This window comes from Chaetura pelagica, unplaced genomic scaffold (genome assembly GCF_000747805.2).
Source record: "Chaetura pelagica isolate M959 unplaced genomic scaffold, ChaPel_1.0 scaffold344, whole genome shotgun sequence".
Classification (NCBI taxonomy): Eukaryota; Metazoa; Chordata; class Aves; order Apodiformes; family Apodidae; genus Chaetura; species Chaetura pelagica.
In genome coordinates, this window is record NW_009953098.1 from 6,407,149 (window position 1) to 6,429,893 (window position 22,745).

At 39.7% G+C, this 22,745-nt stretch overlaps 1 protein-coding gene across 1 annotated transcript in view; it reads right to left on the reverse strand.

The window, feature by feature from the left end:
- TENM1 (teneurin transmembrane protein 1) overlaps positions 1 to 22,745 on the reverse strand; it is a 227,434-nt gene that overhangs the window by 23,015 nt on the left and 181,674 nt on the right. Inside the window, 3 exon segments of the mRNA XM_009997127.1 lie at positions 3 to 108; positions 1,892 to 2,258; positions 22,096 to 22,250. Coding sequence (XP_009995429.1) covers positions 3 to 108; positions 1,892 to 2,258; positions 22,096 to 22,250 — 628 coding nt within the window.

A 22,745-nucleotide genomic window follows, 5' to 3' on the forward strand; every position in this document is an offset into this window, starting at 1 on the left:
CACGGATGCGAACGTTGCCAAGGTCTGCTACATACAGAGTGTCATCAGGAGAGACTGCTAGAGAAGAAGGTGCTTTCAGCTTTGCATCTTTGGCATATCCACCATCACCTGGAGGAGAAATGCTAATTTTAGTAATTTGTAATGTCACTATTTAAGCTGATCCCCATAGCCTGACACACTGCTTCTCCTCAGTATCATTTACAGGTCAATAAAACGGTATCTTCAGCCAACTAATTAAAGCCATATTATCTAAGGCTGGTGCAATTCTAAATCAGTCTCAGTGAAGACAAACAAGAATATAAATTATCTAATTTACACCATTTTTGCTAAGGCCAAAACCCTGCTGCTCAGGAAAGCATTAATGGCTAGATTGTGAAAGAAAAAAACTCTGAAGTTTCATTCCCCACTAGTCGCTCATTGGCATGCAGTTAAAGTAGAATAGTGTTAGAAATAAAAGAGAAAATAAACCCCAGTAATTCAGCTAAAATGACACTGAACCAAACATTAGTTTATACTTATTAAAAACTCAACACTACAGGAAAACAAAACAAGAATAATAGTAAAAAAGGGCCTTGAGAAACCATCTTTTCAAGTATCACTTGAATGTTTACTTGCTTTGTGTATTTTAAGGTTTGAGGAGGATATTTGCATTATCATGGGTTATATATGCATATCAAAATGACTTTACATGAGCAGGATTTTCTGTAACTAGCAAGAAAGCATATTAAACCTCACTCTTAGAGAAAAGCACAATACTGTTTGTATTGCTGTACTGCTCCTGACTGAGAAATGAAATCTGATGGAGACTTTGAGCATACTCCATGCTTCCTTGGAAACAGAAAAATTAGCTGGTCTTCTGACCCTGCCTTTCACTAACCCAGAACTGGCACAATCATTAGATATGCCGCAGGTTTTTCGTTTTTCAGCACCAAGGGCAGTTCCCTTTAACAGGAACCCAGAACAGGTTCTTTTCCAGTACTGGTCTACCACAGCTGTAACTGAAGCTGGCAGCACTTGGCAATGCACATGAAGCTTTGATTATCATTACAATGCTGGGTCAGCAACCCACCTTCTCTGGAAGACCATTTACATTTTTTCCTCTCCATTCTTGACATACTTAATGTTTTCTTGTCAGTAATTAACCTTTTACTTGAAATGGGAAGCTTAAGAATGATGATGACATTATGGAGCTGAACACAGTGGTTCTTAGAGATGACAACAGACTGCACATCTGTGTATATGGGAATGCTGTCCTTTGGCCTGTTATGAAATGTGTTTTTATGAAAAAAGTGCCACAATTTGTTTTGGTGCATGCAGGGAAGAGGAGCTGTGTTGCTGAGAATGTCCAGAGGTGCATTGCAGGCCTGGCACTGGCTGTTCCAGCTTAAAACACACAAGGAAATTCTGCACGTTACATGTTTGTGTCATTTTGCTGGCTGTGCAGCGTGGCATAAGTGATGAGAAGGCATAAGCTCGTGTTTTTCATGGGACGTGAAACACCTTGGTCCTCTTCTTGGTGACAAGGGCTGCCCAACCCAGTGGCAGCTAGATGCAATCTGGACAGGGGCTGGTACAATATTCAACAGGGACAAACAAGAGCTGACACAGAAAGGCAGACTTGGAGCTAATTCTGAATGGTGTGTAATCTCTGTATCAAAAGAGGAAAAGCTAAGACTACCCTGAGGTTACTCCAGTGTCAACTGGACGACTCACATCTCTACAACCAATGGATTAAATCCACAAAGAGCTGTTGATAAGGCTTTTGGCTTTCCAAGGGAACAGAACAATGCTCATCTCTCCTTTCTCTTATCACTTTGCACCGTGCTGTCACTGCACCTGTGCCAGGGGATTTCAACAGATCAGACAAAGGAAATAACTAGCATCATCTTACCTGAAAAACAGTCACAATTAGGATCAATCTTGCAGTCACAATCTGATGGGGCTCCAGCGATGATGGAGATCTCCCCGTTGGTTGTGACCTGCTGTATACGGTTGATCTTTCTTTCATCTGTCTCTGCAATGTAGAGTATCCCACTGTGAGATACAGCGATGGCCCTGGCTGACTCCAGGGTGGAATGGATGGCCACCTTGCTGACGATGAAGTGGTCGATGCCTGGCACCTGGCAGTGAATGGGGCGCCCTGCGATAATTCGCACGCGCCTTTTCTCAGAGATCTGCAGGACAATGTTGTTGTCCAGGACATACAGTGAATTGTCTAGAGGGTTCACTGTAAGGTCTGTTGGCCACTCTAACCGCACCTGGAAAAAAAATTAAAGGGGAATGGAGGGGGGAAAAAAAAAGAAAAAAGAATGATTAAGACAGTAAGGCAGCTTCAGTCAACCACCTCTGATCACCATGGCATCAAGGCACTCGGTGGATTCACCCAGCACTACTTCTCTAGTACGTATCTTTAACTGGGCTTAGCAGAAGTTTCAACAAGGATACTCTTTTCTGAAGCCCCCATCCAGTGTGGAACAAAACTTGATCTGAAAAGTAATTTAGCACCCTCTGAGAGATATTTGCACAAGTCCATTAAGGTGGGAGCTTTATTATATCTATGCAGTCATGCAAATAAAAACACACACTTCATGTCATGCAACATCACCCAGAAAATTTTCCAGGTCTGAATGTTATTGTTTCAAGGTTGCAGTCAGGACTGGCAGAGTGGAAAACAGTTAGAGGTTGTCAATGTCCTAACACTTTAATTGACTGTTAGTACAAAAGGAAAATGACATACCAGAAGAGGATGACACATTTCCACAATTTACTTACTAAGCAGGAAATGTTAATAAGACTTACATGCCATGAGGAATATAAGAAATAAAAATTAATTCGTTGTAACATAATAATATCACCAGTACGTCACTCTTCACATGATACAACAGTCAAGCCATAATTACTTATAATTATTTTGCCTTGTGAATTTGGTATTTCAGACACAGATTAATACATTCTTCATATTTCAGGTTAGCCTTTTCCCTTTTCCATGCAGGTGAGAGTGCCAACCAAGCACATTTTCCAAACCTGGCTCGATGAAATGCTAGAAGAATGACCTCACTCATCTGATACCTGTTGCATCAGCATCTGGAGGAATTAAACATGCTCCTAACTAAAGGTGGGTCAGCCTGTCAACCTAAAAGTCAACCAGTTATGCAGGTTGCTGATTGTAGCACGTACTGGCCCAGACCTTCAAATTCCTCCTGTTAAGGAAGGTCAATAGGCATTGCAGGATCACTGATGTGGGAAACGAGAGTAGACTGGTCCCTGCCCCCAGCTGATGACCAGTGGAGGATTTGGACTGCAGTTTGCCTATGGAAAGGTGAGAGAACAGGCAGGACAGCCTATTTTTGTCTGTCTCAGGATGCTTTTTTTGTGCAGAGATGGCTGCTTTTATCTGAGTGGAATTTTTTTGGACTAAATATTCCAATAATCAGAAGAGAATAAATACCAGGCTAAAATGTAACAGTTTTATATACTTTGTAGGTCACAGAAGCGTCTATTGTTTAATTTACTGATTTTGTTGCTGGGTTTGCTCATTTTTCCACTGTGCTAATTAAAAGATCTATGAATTTAGAGACTGCAGATGCTAATACAATGCTCAGCACTGAGGAATAACATATGGTGGAGTGTGTGGCCATCACAAGCCACCTGCTCACTGGGGTCAGCTCAGGAATCAGGCTGGAGGCCAAGTCTCTCCCTTTCTCAAGCATTAGTATTTCCTGAATAATTTCATTTCCAGAAGTACATTGCTCGTTTGATAATTGATGTTTTAATAAAGTGAGGGGTTTGTGGCTACCATGTCTCACCCTGCGTGGTTATGTGGTGCACCACACAATTATGAAGTCTCACGGAGTAATCGAATTCCTTGTTGTGCCCAGTCCATTTTGCTAGACAACATAATAACTGGCATTAAGACTAATGTTGTTGGGTTCAAGATCTCTTCTGAACCAGGTGGTTGAGTCCTTCCAAATGATGATAAATGTGGTGAAACACTTGGAAACAGATTTTTCCCATAAAGGTGCTGATTTCTGAGTGTGTGTGAGACTGCCCAGATTCCACCCGCTGTGCTAGGGCTGGTTTACACACTGCTGTGAGCACACGCTTCAGCTGAGAGTTCTCTGGGACAACAAATACAGCTCTTTGGTTAGCATAAAAATCCCTACAAGGCTATCTTCAGGGAACTTGGAAAAAAACATATTTGCAATGCACCTTTAAAACAACATTTCATTGCTCAATCAGAGTAAATGGATAATTTTTAACAGGAAATAGACACTTCAACAGCCTTTTCCATAGATAGCTCTGCTGTATAAAATAATCTTTGATTAATCATAACTGGAATATTACTAATAAAAACTTTGGGGTGGAACTACCTTTTTTTTTTTTCCCCATAAAGATTCTGCATAGCATCTGCCACATCTTAATAGCTAGTTTTCCTTCATGGACCAGCCACACTACCTTTAAATTACTCCCACTGTGCAGGTATGCCTGCTGTCTTGCAGGTAAAAGGGACTGGTTTGGTCCAAAACAACTTTTTCTCTGGTTGATTTGAGGATGATCTGGTTTATTGAGTTAGAATAAACCTGTATGCAACTGTGCATTTCACTTGCAGCAATATGTCTTATGCTTTGTATTAACAGCTGTTGAATGCAAGTACATTTGCTGCCATACTGATCACATCTGTAAATCTAGCTGCATTATGGTAAAAATGAATAAAATTTTAGTTGGGGACATGTAAATAATCTTGGTTACTACACCAGAACTGTTGCCCAGCTCTCTGCTCTGCAAAGCTCACAGAAGGTATGGCTACAGCTTCTCCTTCCTAGGTTTAACACAGTCATGGATATATTAATGGTTGAATCCCAGGTGAAATATTAAAGCTAGGATGTACCTGTCTGGAGACTGCAGCACAAAAACCAGCTGCTCACTGCAAGCTTACGCTAGTGCAACTGGAAAGGAAAAAAGGTGAAATAGGCCAACTAAAACCAAACATTACACACAACCCCCTGAGCATTCCCAATCTGAAAACAATTAAACAGATTTAGGAAAAATCTGTGCTATTTTTGTCAGGATGAGACTTCAAGGCACCTTTAACTGGTGTAAGCTGGGGACGCTGCAGTCCCACCCTGTCCCTTCTCCCAGTGCAGCCCCCAGCAGCAAGGCCAGCATTTATGTGCTCCTACAGAGAGAAGGTTCAGGACAGTTTACTGGCTAAAAACTAATCACCTAAATCAGCTTAAGCTGAAGTGTAACTGCACCCTCAGGTTCACTGTTACCTTGAAAAGTCACCAGTTGTTTCTTTTCTTTTAAAGCAAGCTGCCCTCTGGCAGATTTCTGTGACCAAACCATCCGTTGTGCTTCATTCAGAGCCAATAAACATATTACAGAGAAGCACTTCAATTCTCATCAGATATGACTGTGCCTATTTAAAAGTTTTTCCAGACAAAACCTCAGTTAGGATTAGAATATTAAATAAGTTTCTATACTTAGTAATTTTTAATCAGTACCTCATAAGCCCTGTATAAAGTTCTCTCTCAGTTATGTCTCTTTTTCTTATAACTCAAAATTGGGCCATTTGCAAGTGTTTTTTCATGTATTTGATGGGTTCTTTTTTTGAGCAGTGTACAGAAATGGCACTGCCAATTACCCCATCATAAACAAACAGACAAGGTTTGTTCAGTAGCAGCCAGTACCTCACATTCTTCACAGACTGAAATTTTCAGGTGACAATTGTGGTTTGGTTCACTGGAGACTGAGCACATGCAATGGAAAGCACTACCGAAACAAATGGACCCTTGAGCATCAAGACCTTTTGCATATAAGTATTAACATGTCAACTTTTCTGGGAATTCAGCATTTAACTGTCAAGATAAAGGCTCCAGCTATATCAAATAATCAATCTCTAGTTTGAGAAGTGCAAAATTAACACCTACTGGTCTGACTTTCTAATACATTTTTTCATGTCAACTGTTCTGGAAAACACTAAGTGCACTAAGGTGGCTTCAGTTTAAATGAATTTTCACTGGGGGATCTACATTAAAGTAGTTAAATAGCTTTCAGTCCTTAATGTATTTTTTTTATTTTTATTTTTTTTTTGGTGTTTGCTTCTTTCTTGCAAAATATGCATGTGCTATCTACCTACCTACCTAGTTGGTTTTGACCTATTTAAATAATTTGCCCACAGAAAAGCTTTACAACTAAAAACCCAATGTTTTTTATGCAAAGCAGCCTGCACTCATATAGTTCTTAAACATACAGACCCACACACATACACACATTTAAGTGCTGGTTGGTGGAGAACACTGTTTCACTTTTGGTTTTGACCATATGGATAAAACTTCCTGCATGTTTTGCATGAAATTTTCTGGCTGTGGCATTTTGGTACTATTTTAAACAGATCAGATAAATTCTACTGTTATATCAAAGCAAGAATAGTAAAGAGAGAAAAATTTTTCCTTGTCTGCAGATGCAGAGCTTAAGTGTTTGGTTGCAGGGGGTAAATTTCACCAGGGTAAGTTTCATTTATCATGGATTAAAAGAAGCAGCATAAATCCCTAAAAAGGCTTCACTTTGATTTCTTGCCATGCGTGGCTTGTGCATTTTGATTCAATTTCATGTAGTAGCATGAAATTCATGCAAAATTTTTTCTGATAGTCCCTACTGATGGATTACTTCCTATCTGTACTGCTCAGCTTCAAGCACTTCTGTTCCTGCTACCTTTGCCTTTCCTCACCTCTACGATACTCATTGGCTGACCTGACCTCCCTGATTCTCTTTTGCTGCTAACTTCCTCTTTTTACCTTCTCTTATTTATGCTCACTTCAACTGTTGTTTCCAGGTGAAACCCTTTTACTTACCACAAGGTCCTTCTAAATAGCATTTTTCTCTCTTCCCACCAAACCCTTCTTTCTCCTTCCTTCCACAAGAGAAATGGCTCTGAGGAAGGACTGGCACCAGGAGTGAGTGTGTAGTTTCCAAGGCTGAAGGAGACTGGTTCTGCTTCCCTGAACTTTTTACAGGATGTCTCACTACATGAATTTCTCTCTATTTTCTCACAGTTGACAACCATGGATATTTTTTCATCATTTTCTGTCAGTTTGCTCTCACTTCTGGGCTCTTTCTTTTGTTGACACTGACACTGTCAGCTCCTCTCAGCAGCTTAGCTTCTTTCTTAATGGCACACCGAGACACAATTCAGCTCCTGCTGTCTGACACTGCGGAACCCTTCCCCATGGTGGGATTACAGCCCAATTGTGGTTTGGTTCACTGGAGACTGAGTACATGCAATGGAAAGCACTACCGAAACAAATGGACCCTTGAGCATCAAGACCTTTTGCATATAAGTATTAACATGTCAACTTTTCTGGGAATTCAGCATTTAACTGTCAAGATAAAGGCTCCAGCTATATCAAATAATCAATCTCTAGTTTGAGAAGTGCAAAATTAACACCTACTGGTCTGACTTTCTAATACATTTTTTCATGTCAACTGTTCTGGAAAACACTAAGTGCACTAAGGTGGCTTCAGTTTAAATGAATTTTCACTGGGGGATCTACATTAAAGTAGTTAAATAGCTTTCAGTCCTTAATGTATTTTTTTTATTTTTATTTTTTTTTTGGTGTTTGCTTCTTTCTTGCAAAATATGCATGTGCTATCTACCTACCTACCTAGTTGGTTTTGACCTATTTAAATAATTTGCCCACAGAAAAGCTTTACAACTAAAAACCCAATGTTTTTTATGCAAAGCAGCCTGCACTCATATAGTTCTTAAACATACAGACCCACACACATACACACATTTAAGTGCTGGTTGGTGGAGAACACTGTTTCACTTTTGGTTTTGACCATATGGATAAAACTTCCTGCATGTTTTGCATGAAATTTTCTGGCTGTGGCATTTTGGTACTATTTTAAACAGATCAGATAAATTCTACTGTTATATCAAAGCAAGAATAGTAAAGAGAGAAAAATTTTTCCTTGTCTGCAGATGCAGAGCTTAAGTGTTTGGTTGCAGGGGGTAAATTTCACCAGGGTAAGTTTCATTTATCATGGATTAAAAGAAGCAGCATAAATCCCTAAAAAGGCTTCACTTTGATTTCTTGCCATGCGTGGCTTGTGCATTTTGATTCAATTTCATGTAGTAGCATGAAATTCATGCAAAATTTTTTCTGATAGTCCCTACTGATGGATTACTTCCTATCTGTACTGCTCAGCTTCAAGCACTTCTGTTCCTGCTACCTTTGCCTTTCCTCACCTCTACGATACTCATTGGCTGACCTGACCTCCCTGATTCTCTTTTGCTGCTAACTTCCTCTTTTTACCTTCTCTTATTTATGCTCACTTCAACTGTTGTTTCCAGGTGAAACCCTTTTACTTACCACAAGGTCCTTCTAAATAGCATTTTTCTCTCTTCCCACCAAACCCTTCTTTCTCCTTCCTTCCACAAGAGAAATGGCTCTGAGGAAGGACTGGCACCAGGAGTGAGTGTGTAGTTTCCAAGGCTGAAGGAGACTGGTTCTGCTTCCCTGAACTTTTTACAGGATGTCTCACTACATGAATTTCTCTCTATTTTCTCACAGTTGACAACCATGGATATTTTTTCATCATTTTCTGTCAGTTTGCTCTCACTTCTGGGCTCTTTCTTTTGTTGACACTGACACTGTCAGCTCCTCTCAGCAGCTTAGCTTCTTTCTTAATGGCACACCGAGACACAATTCAGCTCCTGCTGTCTGACACTGCGGAACCCTTCCCCATGGTGGGATTACAGCCTCCTCCCGTGCTGAGGGAGCCTTTGTTTCTTGTGCTCCTGATACTGCATGTTTTAAAATTCAGAATTATACAGTTCAGCTGTAGCAGTCCCTGCTCTAAACTTCACAAATGTTTTGCTTTCTGCATTCATTGTTCCCCAGTGAAAAACCCAAATAAATGAATTTTGCAGCCTAACAACTGTTGTTCTCTACCCTGGACTAGGAAAGCACTGTGGCAAATTTACATATATAGCTCAGAGGTCTGAGGCCACCAGTTCTCCGGTGATACAGCTCAAGTAGTCTCCCCACCAAACTGCCTTTGCCATCAATTACTTCCAGCAGATAAGGGACCCACTACAAGAACATGAGGGGAAGTTGCCACTCCAATGGTTTCACTGCTTGTCTTCACTTGCCGTAAGACTCTCTATGCTCTCACTTTCCAGCTCTCCCTGTTACATAATTTCTTTTTTTACGATTTTTTTTCTGCTTCGCCACTTCAAAGACTCTATGAGGAATCTTGGGCCTACTAAATCAATAAGAAAAGTTGATTTCTATGGGGACAGGTTTCACATCGTCTTTATTTAATAACAGAGGGAATATTATCCAGAATCATGTAAGCCTATTGACTATGAAAATCAATGGAACTTGATTCCTAAACCATTTAAGTCTGTTTAAACATGGTACCCATGGTTTATGCAGCTTGTGAAAGAAATACTTTGTTAAATGCCCAGAAGGAATTTACAAAGTATTTTGATCAGGCACGTACCTCTGAGAGGAGAAATCTTTGACTCTTCAATTAAAATATCTCAAAAATAGATCACAAATTTGAATATAACTGGAATGCATCTCCCATGCTGGAGTGGGAATAGATGTCCCCCAAACATACTGCTGCAGTTAATTTTCATGGCCAAAAGGAGGGAGAGGAACCGGGTGGAAATCCAGCTGACAACAGGACTGACTCCATTTTGCCTCACTTACTAAAGTGCACTTCCAGCACCCGTACTTGTCAGACAATGTAAGTAAGATTGCATAAATCTTAAAAAATCTCTCACTAATTTGGGCCTTTTCTTTCCATTTTGGGCTCAGAAATGCATGGATGCAGAAAGCCAGTGTGCTGCCGATGCAGAAAGGGTGGGAGGAAGATCCTGAAAAGCTTTAATGGAGACACTAATTAATGGCTGTTTGAGAACAGTGAGAGGCTGGAGCTTGTATGTTATGGTGTCTTTTGCTTTCAGGAACTACTGAGGTGCATAAAAGCCTGAAAACTGGGAGGAAGGAAGGATACACAGAAATGAAATTTCCAAAACAGAAAAATGCAAAGAAAGTGAAAGCCCAGCCTTCGAGTAACACCAGCTACTGTGAATATATCACTCAAATACTCTGACTCTGCCCTGTCAGTCTCAACATTAAAATTTAAATTCAATTATTGAAATTAAAAATTCCTACAGATTTGTGCCCAGGAAACTCTCCAACAACAGCATGGCTCCTCAGGGCAGTGCTTCCCTCACCCCAGGGCTGGGAAGAACATGAGACCAGGGGCAGCAAAGGATGACGAGCCACTGCCAGCAGGTTGCCAGTTGGGCATGTGGGAGCCAGGAACCACAACTGCCTCCTTAGCTGGATCAGGGCTGCAAAACACATTCCTGCCAGGATCAGAACAAATGCTAACTTGACTGCTTTCACAGGAAGATGCAAATTCACTTCTGTGATTTAAGCTTTCCCATATAAGTTACACCATTAAACTCACAAACACAACTTCTGCAAGTGAAAGAAAGAAGAATGGGAAAAGAGATATCCTGCAATCCATGTTTATGGCAAAGTATCTGCTATGGCAAATTCCTACAACCATACACAATTCAGTAGTAATAGCTTTTTCTAATCCATTTAAAGAGTGAACTAATTCTTTACTAACTGTAGCAGAGCGTTAAAGCAAAACAATTATACAAAAGTTTTATTTTTAACTTACGCATATTTTTCATATAGCTATTAAAAAATCTAGGCATAAAAAGCAACTGAAGCAATTTGAGTCCTTACTTTAACAAAAATTAGCACTGAGATTGTTATCATGACATGATTTTCTGCAACTAATTTTTCACAAGTATTTACTTGATAAGGTATTTCAACTGGACAAAATGAATGTAATCTAACTAGCTGTCATGCTGCACTGGAAGCAAACACATTCTGCTGTTAGACTCCAAATAGCTAAATGAACTAGGCATCCTGCATTTTGCAGAACAAACCAGACAAATGCATTTCATGCAGCAATCCTTTTATGTGAGTATTTACATTGATTAGACACTCACATGAAAACGCACCGGAGAACGTTTGATTCCAGCTTAAGACTGTAAGCAGTCCCTCTGCTCTGAACTGCTGTCAGCTAAGAGCACTGATGGCTGCTGTGATGCATATTTGGATACACATTATCAGACTGTGCAAGAAAAGCTTACAAGAATAAAGTTTAGGACTGATGTTTTTTCAAGCAAAACTGAAGAATTACCACTCAGCTACATAATGTATCTCAAACCTGGGATGGAAACAACCTCGAAGTAAAAGGAGAGGCACTCAGTTTTCTTGCCTTCCAAAAAGGCTCTAGACAAAGATTTTAAAAGTGTGCCTGAAATTAGGTTTCCAACAGGTTCTTAATCAGATTGTGAAAGAAAGTTTTTGATTTTCAGTAGCTGAGCTTTAGATCTAGAAAGTCATAGAGAAGCTCCAGACCTAGAAGGGCTCAGAAATCTCTACAAAGTCTCTTGCAAAACAACAAAAAGAAAAAGGGGGATGGGATGGCAGGGAGGGATGGGGATGTACAGGAGGCCCTAAAAGGGGTCCCTGGAGTTCTGTATTCAGAAAGGGCCCATAAGGGTACTGGATCTAGACAAGCCTGCCAAGCTAGAAAAGGCTGCAGAAGCACTTCCAGAGAAGTGCTAGGCAGGCTGTGATAAGAAACTCTGACAGGTTTCCAAATCATCACAGGACAAAGATCTAGTGAGTCTCTAGACATGCTCCAGAAGTTATGGATGCCCTCCCACCCTGGCTCTAAAAAGCTCTAGATATAGAAAGGTCCCAGACCTACAAAGGTGCTAGGTGTCTTCAGAAAGCCCAGCAAAGTTGTAAATCCCTAGCAAAAGTATAAACTTCTGGATCTCAAGCTGTCAGCAATGTCTAGATCTAGAATGCCAGATCGAGAAACACTCTTTTAAAACATCATCTGTTCTTTATTCATTCAAATCGAATCCAAAAAACCTGATGCAAATAGCATAAGTCATAAATCCTTCTGGATGGGAGCATACAAAAATGATTTCACAATTAAACTAGCTCCTTATAACAAGGCTACTTTTACCACGTTTCAAACATTTGATCTCTCCTGATTTCCCAGATTTTTGGCTTAGCTTTCATGAGCCAGCCAACATGCTTAGTTCATGGTCGTAACAGCAAAAACCAAGTTGGTTTTGTTGTCACTAACATGACATGTGTATGGACACAGAAATATGAGTCTGAACCAGCTTGGTATGGACACAGAAATATGAGTCTGAACCAGCAAGAAAAATAGAAGAAAGAAGAAATACATATGGATGGAGGACCTGAAGGGTTTTACATCACATCATGACTTTCCCCAGTTCTCACCAGAGACAGCTACATGCTGTTCAGTTTCCCGTTTTGCTTTGAGCGGTTGATTGAATGGCTGTTGAGTGATGTTCCGACATTTATGATTTTCCTGCAATGTGACCTACATTGCTAAACTTCATAAATTTATTCTCCAAGGCAGTGTATCATTTTGCATGCCATACCCTTCCCAAAGGAATCTATCAGCAGGAGATGAGGCCCAGTTTGTAAATGCTGAATGTCCTTCAGACATTTTCAGCTAATTTGTTTGTAAATGTGAGAGTTATTGTTACAGTAACATGCTGCATAAAATGGTGCTCTCTATCATTCTGTTTGCATCCCTCTCTCTGGCCTAAGCTTCATAATGCACTGCTATAAATGTAACCTCTGTATGGTAGCACACTACAAATGGATACAACCAATTTCTGTTTTGACACTTGCATTTTTTTCTTCCACTGACACAGTGACTTTTTTATTTTTTATTTTTTTCTTAACTTGGCAGAAAAGATGCTGGAGCAAATACAGTATCCTTAAGATGGGAAATCAGGAATTCTTAGCTGTCATTGCCCAGGCTGCAGCTCCTGCCATGTTACTTTCTGTGGCTGTCACAGCTTACTTTCATTTAACTTCAGTTATGCTTGTAAACATAACTCTGGGCAAACTTAGTCCTAATAACAAAACTGGAGATACCACTAATACTTCCAAAGCAACACTTCTTGGTACTAAAACCTTTTCAGTCCTTGTTTATAACCAGCTTTGAGACCTGACAAGTATCCAGGCAGCAAGGAAACAAGACCCTCTAGAATTCTCTCCTGCTGACATGCTTCAATGTCCTGCCCTTCGTAAGGTGTTATTATTGCTGTGTTGTTTTGACAGGATCTGCAGACATTTAGGTTCCCCTTAGCACCTGGAACAGTTTTCAGGCCAGAAGCATCACTGTACTTGGCTTGTTTAACCTCTCCTTCCACCCATTTTTGCAGTACAATGCTTTCAGTCATATAACCATACCCACACTTTCTTTTACAGCTTTCAAATGCAGCAGTTTGCAGCTATGTAAAATTTAAACAACCTGACAATAGAATTAAAAGCATATATTGCCTTTTTTCACTTACACTGGTTTTCTGCAATCTGTGCTGTGAAGATCGACCAGGAGTCTAAAGACCAGTCTTCACTCCTCTAAGATGCAGAACACACTTTCTCTGACCTAGTCAATGATACAGCATCCCAGCAGTGTGTGACAATTCTGCAGGACAGACACCACCAGCTCTGCTGACTGCTTCCCTCAAGCCTCACCTGTACTCAAACTCCAGACTTGTGCCAGCATATTTGGTCTCCCTTCCCCTAATGCTGTGCAACGTTTTCCAAATGATCAAACCAGAATACATTGGGCAACCTGAAAGGCTTAGACTAGAGGCCACAAAAGCAGCTTTGTGTACAGCTTGATTACTATTGTTATTCACTTCATAACACAAAATATCTTGCATCTGTGGGATGTTCTTTACCCCATAGATGTGTGAAGGGTCAGTTGGTGAGAGGAGAAGAGCAATCTACACACAGTACCCACCCTGGAGTTGCCTCCATCATAGCAGGTATTTCTTAAATGACAAGCAAACCTTGTTATTAGTGGATGAACAGCTGGATTAAATTAAAAAGAGGGGTATTGTCTCCTTGACCTGACTCTGCATGCTCCCTTCAACATCTGCATTCCCTTCTCAGCAGAACTTCCTGGGGCTCAGACCCAAGAATGTCACAGACCAGCTTTCACTATCTTATTACTTATGGTAGCTCTGCAGTATACATAGAAATCACATATACATATATATAAATACACATGTAGTTATTTATGCATATATAGGCATATATTACATGTATAAACTCTTCATGCCTACATTTTGTCCACTACATCACCTCAACAGATTAAAAAAGCCAGACATAGTCACCGATCTGTCTCAGCGAATTGCAGACTCCCACCAGCTTGGCAAAGCTGTGCTAAACATTTTCAGCAGAGCATTTCAGCACAGCAGATTCAAGGCCTCTGCCACAAACAACTTATCGTATTGAAACCATATTTAAATGAGAGAGACAATCAAAGGCTACTTGCACATAAAGAATAAAAAGTGAAGCAACCCAGGTAAATTTATTGCTTGCTAGAGACTGACAGAAGAGCCTCAAAATGAGCCAGGCTTCCCAGTTGGGAACCCACTCTCCAGAGAGCTAGAAGAAGTGACTGGGGAGCTGGGCACTGTGCAGGGCCATGACCAGGAGAGGACAGTGGGTAACTGGAGGAAGCCTGGGGGTGGCAGAGCAGCTTGGATGTGCTGGCAGGGCTGAGAGTGTCTGCACAGGGGCTTTGTGCACACACAGGCAGCTTTTAGTGAGGGTGGAGGTTTCTGTTAGTCAGGAACCTGCACCTGAAAGCACCTAGACTAAGTGCTGATCTGCCACTTTCTTGCTAGCCATCCAATTCCTACAGAAGTTTCTTCCTCCTTACAATTTCTCATTAGAAACAAAAAACTAAAAACCAATTTAAATACTGCTCTGTAGAGCAGACAGTAGGAGAAAAGTCCTGAGAAAGTCCATCAGTTCTCCTTCACCATCAAGTGCCTAACATTCCCTGCCTCAACAATAAAAGAATAGGATACAATTAAAATATACCTAGTCTTTTACTCAGTATTAATGCATTTGTGATGGAAGATAACTGAAATAAATTGTTGTTTTGCAAGGGACCAATAGAAAAAGAGCACCAGGGCTTTAAGGAAGAAACTGCAGTGTGACTTCATCGCACACTATATCGCCTCTATGACTAGTATTTCAAATTCAGTGATAATTGTATTAGAATAAAAATGAGCTGTGATGAAACCATCCTGTTTGATATTCTAAAAAGCACATTATACACCTACAAGTTTGATTCATGAGCAGTCGCAGACTTTGTTCCACCTGAGGTCCTAATGCTACAAGCCTCTTTTTGCTCAGTTCCTGTCAAAGAGAGGCAACTTAACCTCTCCTCCAGCACTGGGAAATGATTATTTTATCTTCCACCCAAAGAAACTTTTTAAAAAAGGCTTTCAGCTTGGTTTTTCTTCAAAGTAGGGATACTAGTGACTGCTTGTTCCTGCATATGCTATTATGGCTGGAATTCTTTGGTACAGGCTTATGGTTTCTGAAGGCTAGTACTTAATTGAGGGGGGGCAGGCTCATTTTTTTAAAAGCTTTGAAAATGCCTCAGTAAATGCTCTGTCCATCACCCATTTTAGTTTGTTTTTCAGAAACAGATATATTCTCTTAGGATCTACTTGCTCCTTGCTACACACCTCCCACTTGCCACACTGTCAATTATGCCTGGAAAAGCACCCAGCAAGAGGCAGCAGCAAAGTGCTGCTGGTTTTGCTGGGGCCACAATTTCCACTCTAGTTAGCTTCTCTGGGACTTCAGCAAAACCTGAGAAGAAAGAAAATTAAATTAAGCAGCAGAGTAAAAAGAACCAGAGAATAAGACAACTTCATACTGTAAAACCCCCAGCTTCTCTGAGCTCCTTGAGGCAGCAAAAATTAGAAAAAAAAATAATGAAGATCTTTTTAAAAAGAAAAAAGCTCTGAAAGTGTTCTGTAAGGGAAGACCACAAATAAAAATTAAAAGGCCTATAAATTGTAATTTCTGCTTTATATGCTTTTTGTTGAGTGATTTCACGAATACACATAAAACATGTTTCTGTGAAGCACGGAAAAAAGGAGTTCAGGGATTTGGAATATTTATGATACATTAATTACGCATAACTAGAACAGTGTTTCAAAAGCCTCACAAATAGGACTGAAAGTAAATAAAGAGTAGGGGTAGTTTTGTAATACTTTGCTACAGTGAAAACAAAGTTGTTGCTTTTTGATGCAGTTCTCTAACACAATTAGAGCACTGTGCATATAGTTTTAAAAAAAGCCAATGAGAAAGCATTTTGCACTGTCTGCTTTTACAAGAATACAGTACATACTGTTGGGTATGTAGAGAAACACCTAAAGAGAGAGTGTGTCTTCCTCTGACCTGCAATACTAATTAATTAATTGGCTCCATGTAATCCTGCAGTTGCATTGTGACACCCTACTCTCAACCTGGCTTAAAAGTACTTCAGCCTAGAATCAATTTGTTTTTCTGCCGGCAGCTCACTCCTCCTGTTTTTCACTCATTAATTAGATCATATTTTTGTCTTTCACATTTTCCTTTCCTGCCTCCAAACGTAGCTGGTTACAGTTCTCTTCAGGCTGTGCTTGCTCCGATGAGCAGACCCTCATCACTGCTTCAAGTGAGGTCACTGTGTCCTGGGAGCTTTTTGTTCTGCTCAAAAGGTTTCCATAATGCCACTGAAGCATATTGTGCCTGTGCAGATGCTGGCGGGGAGCGCCTGCAGCACTTGTGACTGCAGGAGCAATGTCAGCATTTGCATTTTTGAGATATATACTACATTTTCAAGCAATTCTGCTCATCTTTACTTGTGATTTTCAACATTCTCTCCCTTCACTATTTCAAAGTAGGTCATCAACAGCATTACGTTCTGCTTTCTCCCCCTCATCCGTATTCAAAGTAGACTGCCCAGGACATGGCACTCCTGCCATGTGTGGGTCGCCTCTAAACCCTGTTCTAGAAATCTGCCTTTTAATATGACCTATGCAAGCAAACTGCTTATGTAAGTAACACTGTCACATTTTTATAAGGGAGCAAAACATTTTGCAGTGTCACTGAAGTTTATGTGAAGAAACACAATATAGATGGTTCCCTCACGTGAAGAACTGCAGAACAAAGGCTGATGAAGTGCAAATGTCAAGGAAAAGTCTTCAAACCAGACCTTTTATTTTGGAACACAGCAGTGACAGTTATTAACACCATCAATCAGGCTGGAACTATTGCTTTGGCACAGACTCGTGCCTAGAGGAACTGACATCAGCAAGAGAACAGGGCTATGGTTACAGGCTAAGACACAGCTCTTGGGATTCATTTTCTGTTGTTTTGCAAATGTTTGGTCTCTGTATTTGCAGGGACTGTGCTCGAGATTGGCTTAAACAGCTCCCACAGATATAAATGACTTGAGGTTCAGAGTGGTGAAAATTCAGCCCACATATTTCTCATGGGAGGAAAGATACAGGATGAAATTGCAAGATGGTAGAAATATCTGCTAATCCTCTCCTCAGCTTTCACTGCAGCAATGGAGGCAGAAGAGAAGTGAAGCTTATTACTCAAGCTAAGCTGAAGTGTTTTTGCTTTCACACAAAACCTCCCACAATATCAATATAACTTCTATGAACACTGGATCTAATGAAGTCTGGTTTCCTAAGGACTTCTGTCTCATGGCTGACTGACTTGGGAGTTTAATAAGATCCAAGCACCAAATGAAGCTTTTCCCGTGAATAGAGCATTTATTAGATCCTGAGTGGATTCTCTGGAGTTTAATAAAAGAAAGCTCATGCTGCAATATTTCCTTTTGAAAGGGTACTTCAGGTCTCTCTCCTCCAACTGGATTAATAATTTTTATGGAATGCGTAGGAATTTAATTGCTGTGAAGGCTGGTGTTCCGCTACAAATTTGTTCAAAATTGACCCAAGATTTTGATTTACTGCAAGGAAAAGAACACTGACAGACAGACATACCCCCACAATGTGCTCTCATTTGCTTCTAATAACCAGGCTAAAAATTTTTTGTATCCCCTTGGGATGCAGCAAACACTACACAACCGTGCATAGTTGAGAAAAGAGTAACTTAGAGATGCCTCTGATCTAGACCAGGATCAAGTCCAAATTTATCAGGTAGTGAAACAGAAGTATGATCCCCTCTCTTTTCCTTCTTTTACTGTCCATCCAAGTCTCCTCCCTTAGCACTCTTGTTGTGGCATGTGGCCAGAAGGTTCTGCCACAGGTCCTGCTGTGAGGTGGTGCCCCCCAGCCAGCCCATTGCTGGTGCAAGTTTGGTGAGCAGTCAGCAGTGCAGCAATTCGAGAAGTCAGTAGGAGTATTTTATACCAAAGCTTATATCCCTGATTTAGAGTACCTACAGTAGTGTTCCCATCCAAAGGGTAAAGGGAGGATAGGAGATGTAGCAGGTAATTCTGTTCTCTTCAGCTGGGCTTTAATTTGAGAGAAAGAAATCTTTATTTCTCCTCTGTTGGGAGGTCAGTTAGTTCAACCCATGGGGCCTCCAGCTCAGATGCAAAACTCTAAGATTCAATATGGGTTTATTCATCAATTAACCTAGAATGAATGATGGTCTAGTATTCAGGGTTTCAAGAGGCAGCATTTTCAAAAAGTATGACTGTCTCTATCAGAATGAAAGATACTGGAATAACTGATTTTAATGTAGGTGTCTGCTAAAATCCTGGCACCAATGGTGAGTGTTGAGTATATACACATATATATTCATAAACATAGGTCTGAAGAGCCATTTTCTTTAAATTTGCTCTTACTAACTAATGAAAAAACACTAAAATCATCTCTGCTGAGAAGAAAAGTCATCCAAGTTTGGTACATGATGAAATAGTACAGTGAATGCTGGCAGACCATATAAATACCTCAGCCGAATGTCCTTTCTTCTAAATTCAGATTAACATCCTCATGGTGAAGTATGAGATTGAAGTAATTATTCAGAGCTTGGTGGCTTATCTGCCACAACATACAATCTTTTCAACCCCAGCTGTCCTTCCCCTCTTATGAATGCAGAATACTATGCTTAAGAATGAGAAGGTGTTGAATAACAAACACAGAATGATTAATAAGAAGTGTTTTCATCAAAACTGATACTGAAATAAAAGATTAAACCCTTTCATAATCAACTTATTTATTAAAATGAATGCCTTAAAGTGAAAGCTTGTCATTTATGGTAGTTTTCACAATGGGCAGTTATTCTATGTGTTTACTTCAAGAGTACATTTTTGTACTTCAGTAAATCAAAAAATATTGATTTTGAGCGAGTCGTTGATTTTATTGTCAGAACAAATTTAGCTTTGAGAATTGATTTTATTAACCTATTTCATAAGTCGCTCTAAACACACAATTTGTGAGCAGACCACATTCTCTTGATGTAAATGCCATTTGTAATTTGGCCAAAAAACAATTTAATGGAGATGGGCCAAATTAATTTTTCATTTATGTTTATGCCATTCTGGAATAAACTCTGCAGTCTTGCAAGGACACACAATTGTTTCTGACTAAGTGAAAATATCATTCCCTTATTTCTTTGATATAATTTCAGGTTAACATGCTTCCCTTCAAGAGGTTGTGATGATTTCATAGTTTTCTGGCTACCACCACCAATTTTGGAAGAAGACTATTGAGAAAGTTTTATACAGTTCCTTTTCAGAACATGCATTCTTGGCATACACTTAATGTTTGGGTTTTACTGCATATGTGAAAAATGTCATAAGTGTGGATTTTGTGAAAAATTTCAGTAAGTAGATTCACAAAACTCCTCACAAACCAAATCCTCCAAACAAGTGATGCTTCCAAAAGCTGTATGTACATCTGTACTGCAGATTGTTTACAATGTGACTTCAACTATCAGTGACAGAAAGTTATACTAAGACTTAGAAAATGAGACTGGCCACTTTTTAGGGATGCTTTAGTATGCCATTATTTATTATGTTTAGAATAATTACTGGCATGCATTCACAATTTATCTGATTTATCTCAATCTATGTGGTAAGAATATACCTTGATTTCCTAGAATACTGAAGCATTTGCAAAATTTTCAGAAATGTGCAGCAATAGTTTCCAGTAGGTTCTGTAGCATTTGGATTGTTCATGGATTAAAAAACCGTTTATTTCTGCTTATGTGAAAAAAGAAGGCTCTACCAGTGCTGAATGCTGATGCCTTGAGAGCAATAATAAAAAGAATTTGCTCCATAACATGCTTTTTCTTACCTATGATTTTGCAGAAGCCATTTCTCGATGGAACTGGATCTATGCTGTGGAGTAAGGTAAGCTAAACCTGTTTCTGGCAAGTAGCCAACCTACTAAATTAGGATTTTAAGGCTAAATTTACTTAGAAACTTGGCATATTTGATTTTAGCCCTAAAAATGTATCTTTTTAATTTAATTTTGATTTACAAAATAAAATAATTTTATTTCTGCATTGGGCAGACCCCCTGTTGTGACTCATTTGTTAAAGGCAATTTGCATTTTTTAAAAGGAATTGAAAACCATCAAAACTCACCATTTCATATTTAGTGAGACATTTTTTTTACTGAGTAAAATGCGTAAAAATCTGAACAGCCACACATTATATGGCTAGTAAAGCAATTATTTGTACAGCCTGAGATGCAGATCAGAAGAAGTCAGGGAGCAGACATTGCACTTGGCACCATTCCCTGCACCTCAGAGATCTCTAATTTGGTTATTGATGCCCCATGCAGTTGTTACACATATCCAAGAAGCAAGCAAATGTGCTTCAGGCATCTTTAAGTTCCATGAAGCATTAGTCCTGCCAGCTGGTATGTAGCAGTGGAGGGCAGAGTCAGTGCCTCCCGCAGGGGAGCACCGCTAGATGCAGTGGGTTCCTGCTCATCATCTGCAGGACTGGCTATTCTGCAAGAAAAGGTGCCAGAGCAGAAGCCAAGGTGCCCAGAAGCCATATGATCTTAAGGCAATGACTAGGCTAGTTTTAAGCTTGTGTTTAGTACAACTAAGCCAGCTGGTCCTGTCCTGATTTACATGGAATAAATATGTTTACTGGACCAGAGAGAATACAAAGGCCTGTCACTCCCAGAGATGGAAATAGGGAAGCTGAGGTTCTCCTGCCCATGTTTGCAAATACCTAGAGTGCAGTGACAGGTGAAACAGAACACAAACACATTTTTCTGATTTGACTCTAGTAACAAAATCTTCAAGTGTTTCTGGGACAGCAGCATTACATTCCATTGTTTGTTCCTGAGAAATTTCATTAGAGCTACCCAAAACATTGACACAACGTTCTTCATGTATGTGAATACAAGATCATAGTCACCTGCTAGTGCTCAGAGTCTGCTTAGAAACCAGGAACAAACTCTAACCATTGTTACACAGCCTATTTTATGTGATTTTCCATTTTCAATCACAGCTTTTCCCACATTTTGAAGATGATGAATTCAACTGTTTATTGGCAAAGGCCAATCCCTTGTGCTATCTGTAAGTTTGGCTCACTGACTAGTCAATAGTACCATTTATGCTTTTTCATGTTTATTTATTTATATGCCTTTTTTAGCATAAACTAAAGATGTGCTAAGTGTATCTTAGTCCAGCTTCTTTTACACAGCTCTTGAAACAAGAACTGAAAAGCACTTTGAGAAATGCATTGAAATGCAGTAGCTTCACTACAATGTGTTCTTCCATGATTTAGAATGGACTTAAGATGTAAACAGAATATGTATTTTTTTCCATTTAGTAGCTCAAGCAAATCAATATAAATGCTGGACTAAAGGAAAGCACTGCAAACTTCTGAGAAACTCCTGAGAAGATATATCTTGGAGTAGCAAGCAACTTTCTAAAGCATGATGTATTTATATAAGTCCCTCAACACGTTCATATGTCATGTCTGGGAAAAAAAACCCAAATGTATAGTTTTGCATTTACATGGTGCACCCTAAAATAATCATGCAAATGGAAGATCCAGTCCACACTGTGCAGTCCAGAATTATCTGATCACCCAGCATATTCCGATCTATAATACTTGTACAGGAATCTAAGTTATCTGTCTCCATAATGTGTAGAAAAGTGACAACACATGAAAACCAGGAGTCTACCTGAGTGATGTCCATTCCAGAATCACAGCTCAATGGCTGGGTTGATGTGAGGCCATTCGAACCTATTATTGTTGTGATCACACCATTCTCATCAATTTTCCGAATCATGGTGCCATCCACGAAGTAAATAAATCCGTGCTTATCTACGGTGATACCTGGATGAAGGGAAAGGGGAAAAAGGAGTGTTAGTACTGACATTACCTAGACTTAAAAATATGAGCTTAAAATGTTTCCTCTTAGATTCTGAAAACCTGCCAATTAAAAAAAGTATGACTTTTTTTCTACTCATTGGTTATTTGAGATTTATACAAATCGTATATGGAAAGATCGTACCCAAATATAAGACTGTCTTTGACTCACAGAGAAGGACAGAAGATAATGAGGATGAAACAGAACAAAAGAGCAGAGACTTTGCTTGTCATGGAATTCTATATACATAGAATTGGGCTCTTCAATGACCTTGTTTCAAGTCCACCATAGGCTTGTCCCAAATACAGCTTTTCTAATGATTTTTCTTAATTTTCAATTTTTTAAGTCTCATGCATAGGCTATTTTTTAAAAAAATCACTGTACTGTCTTAATTCTCAGAATGTCCAAGCAAGGAAGAAGCACTCACAGAAAAGTTTCCTGATGACAACAGTGGGCTTCAG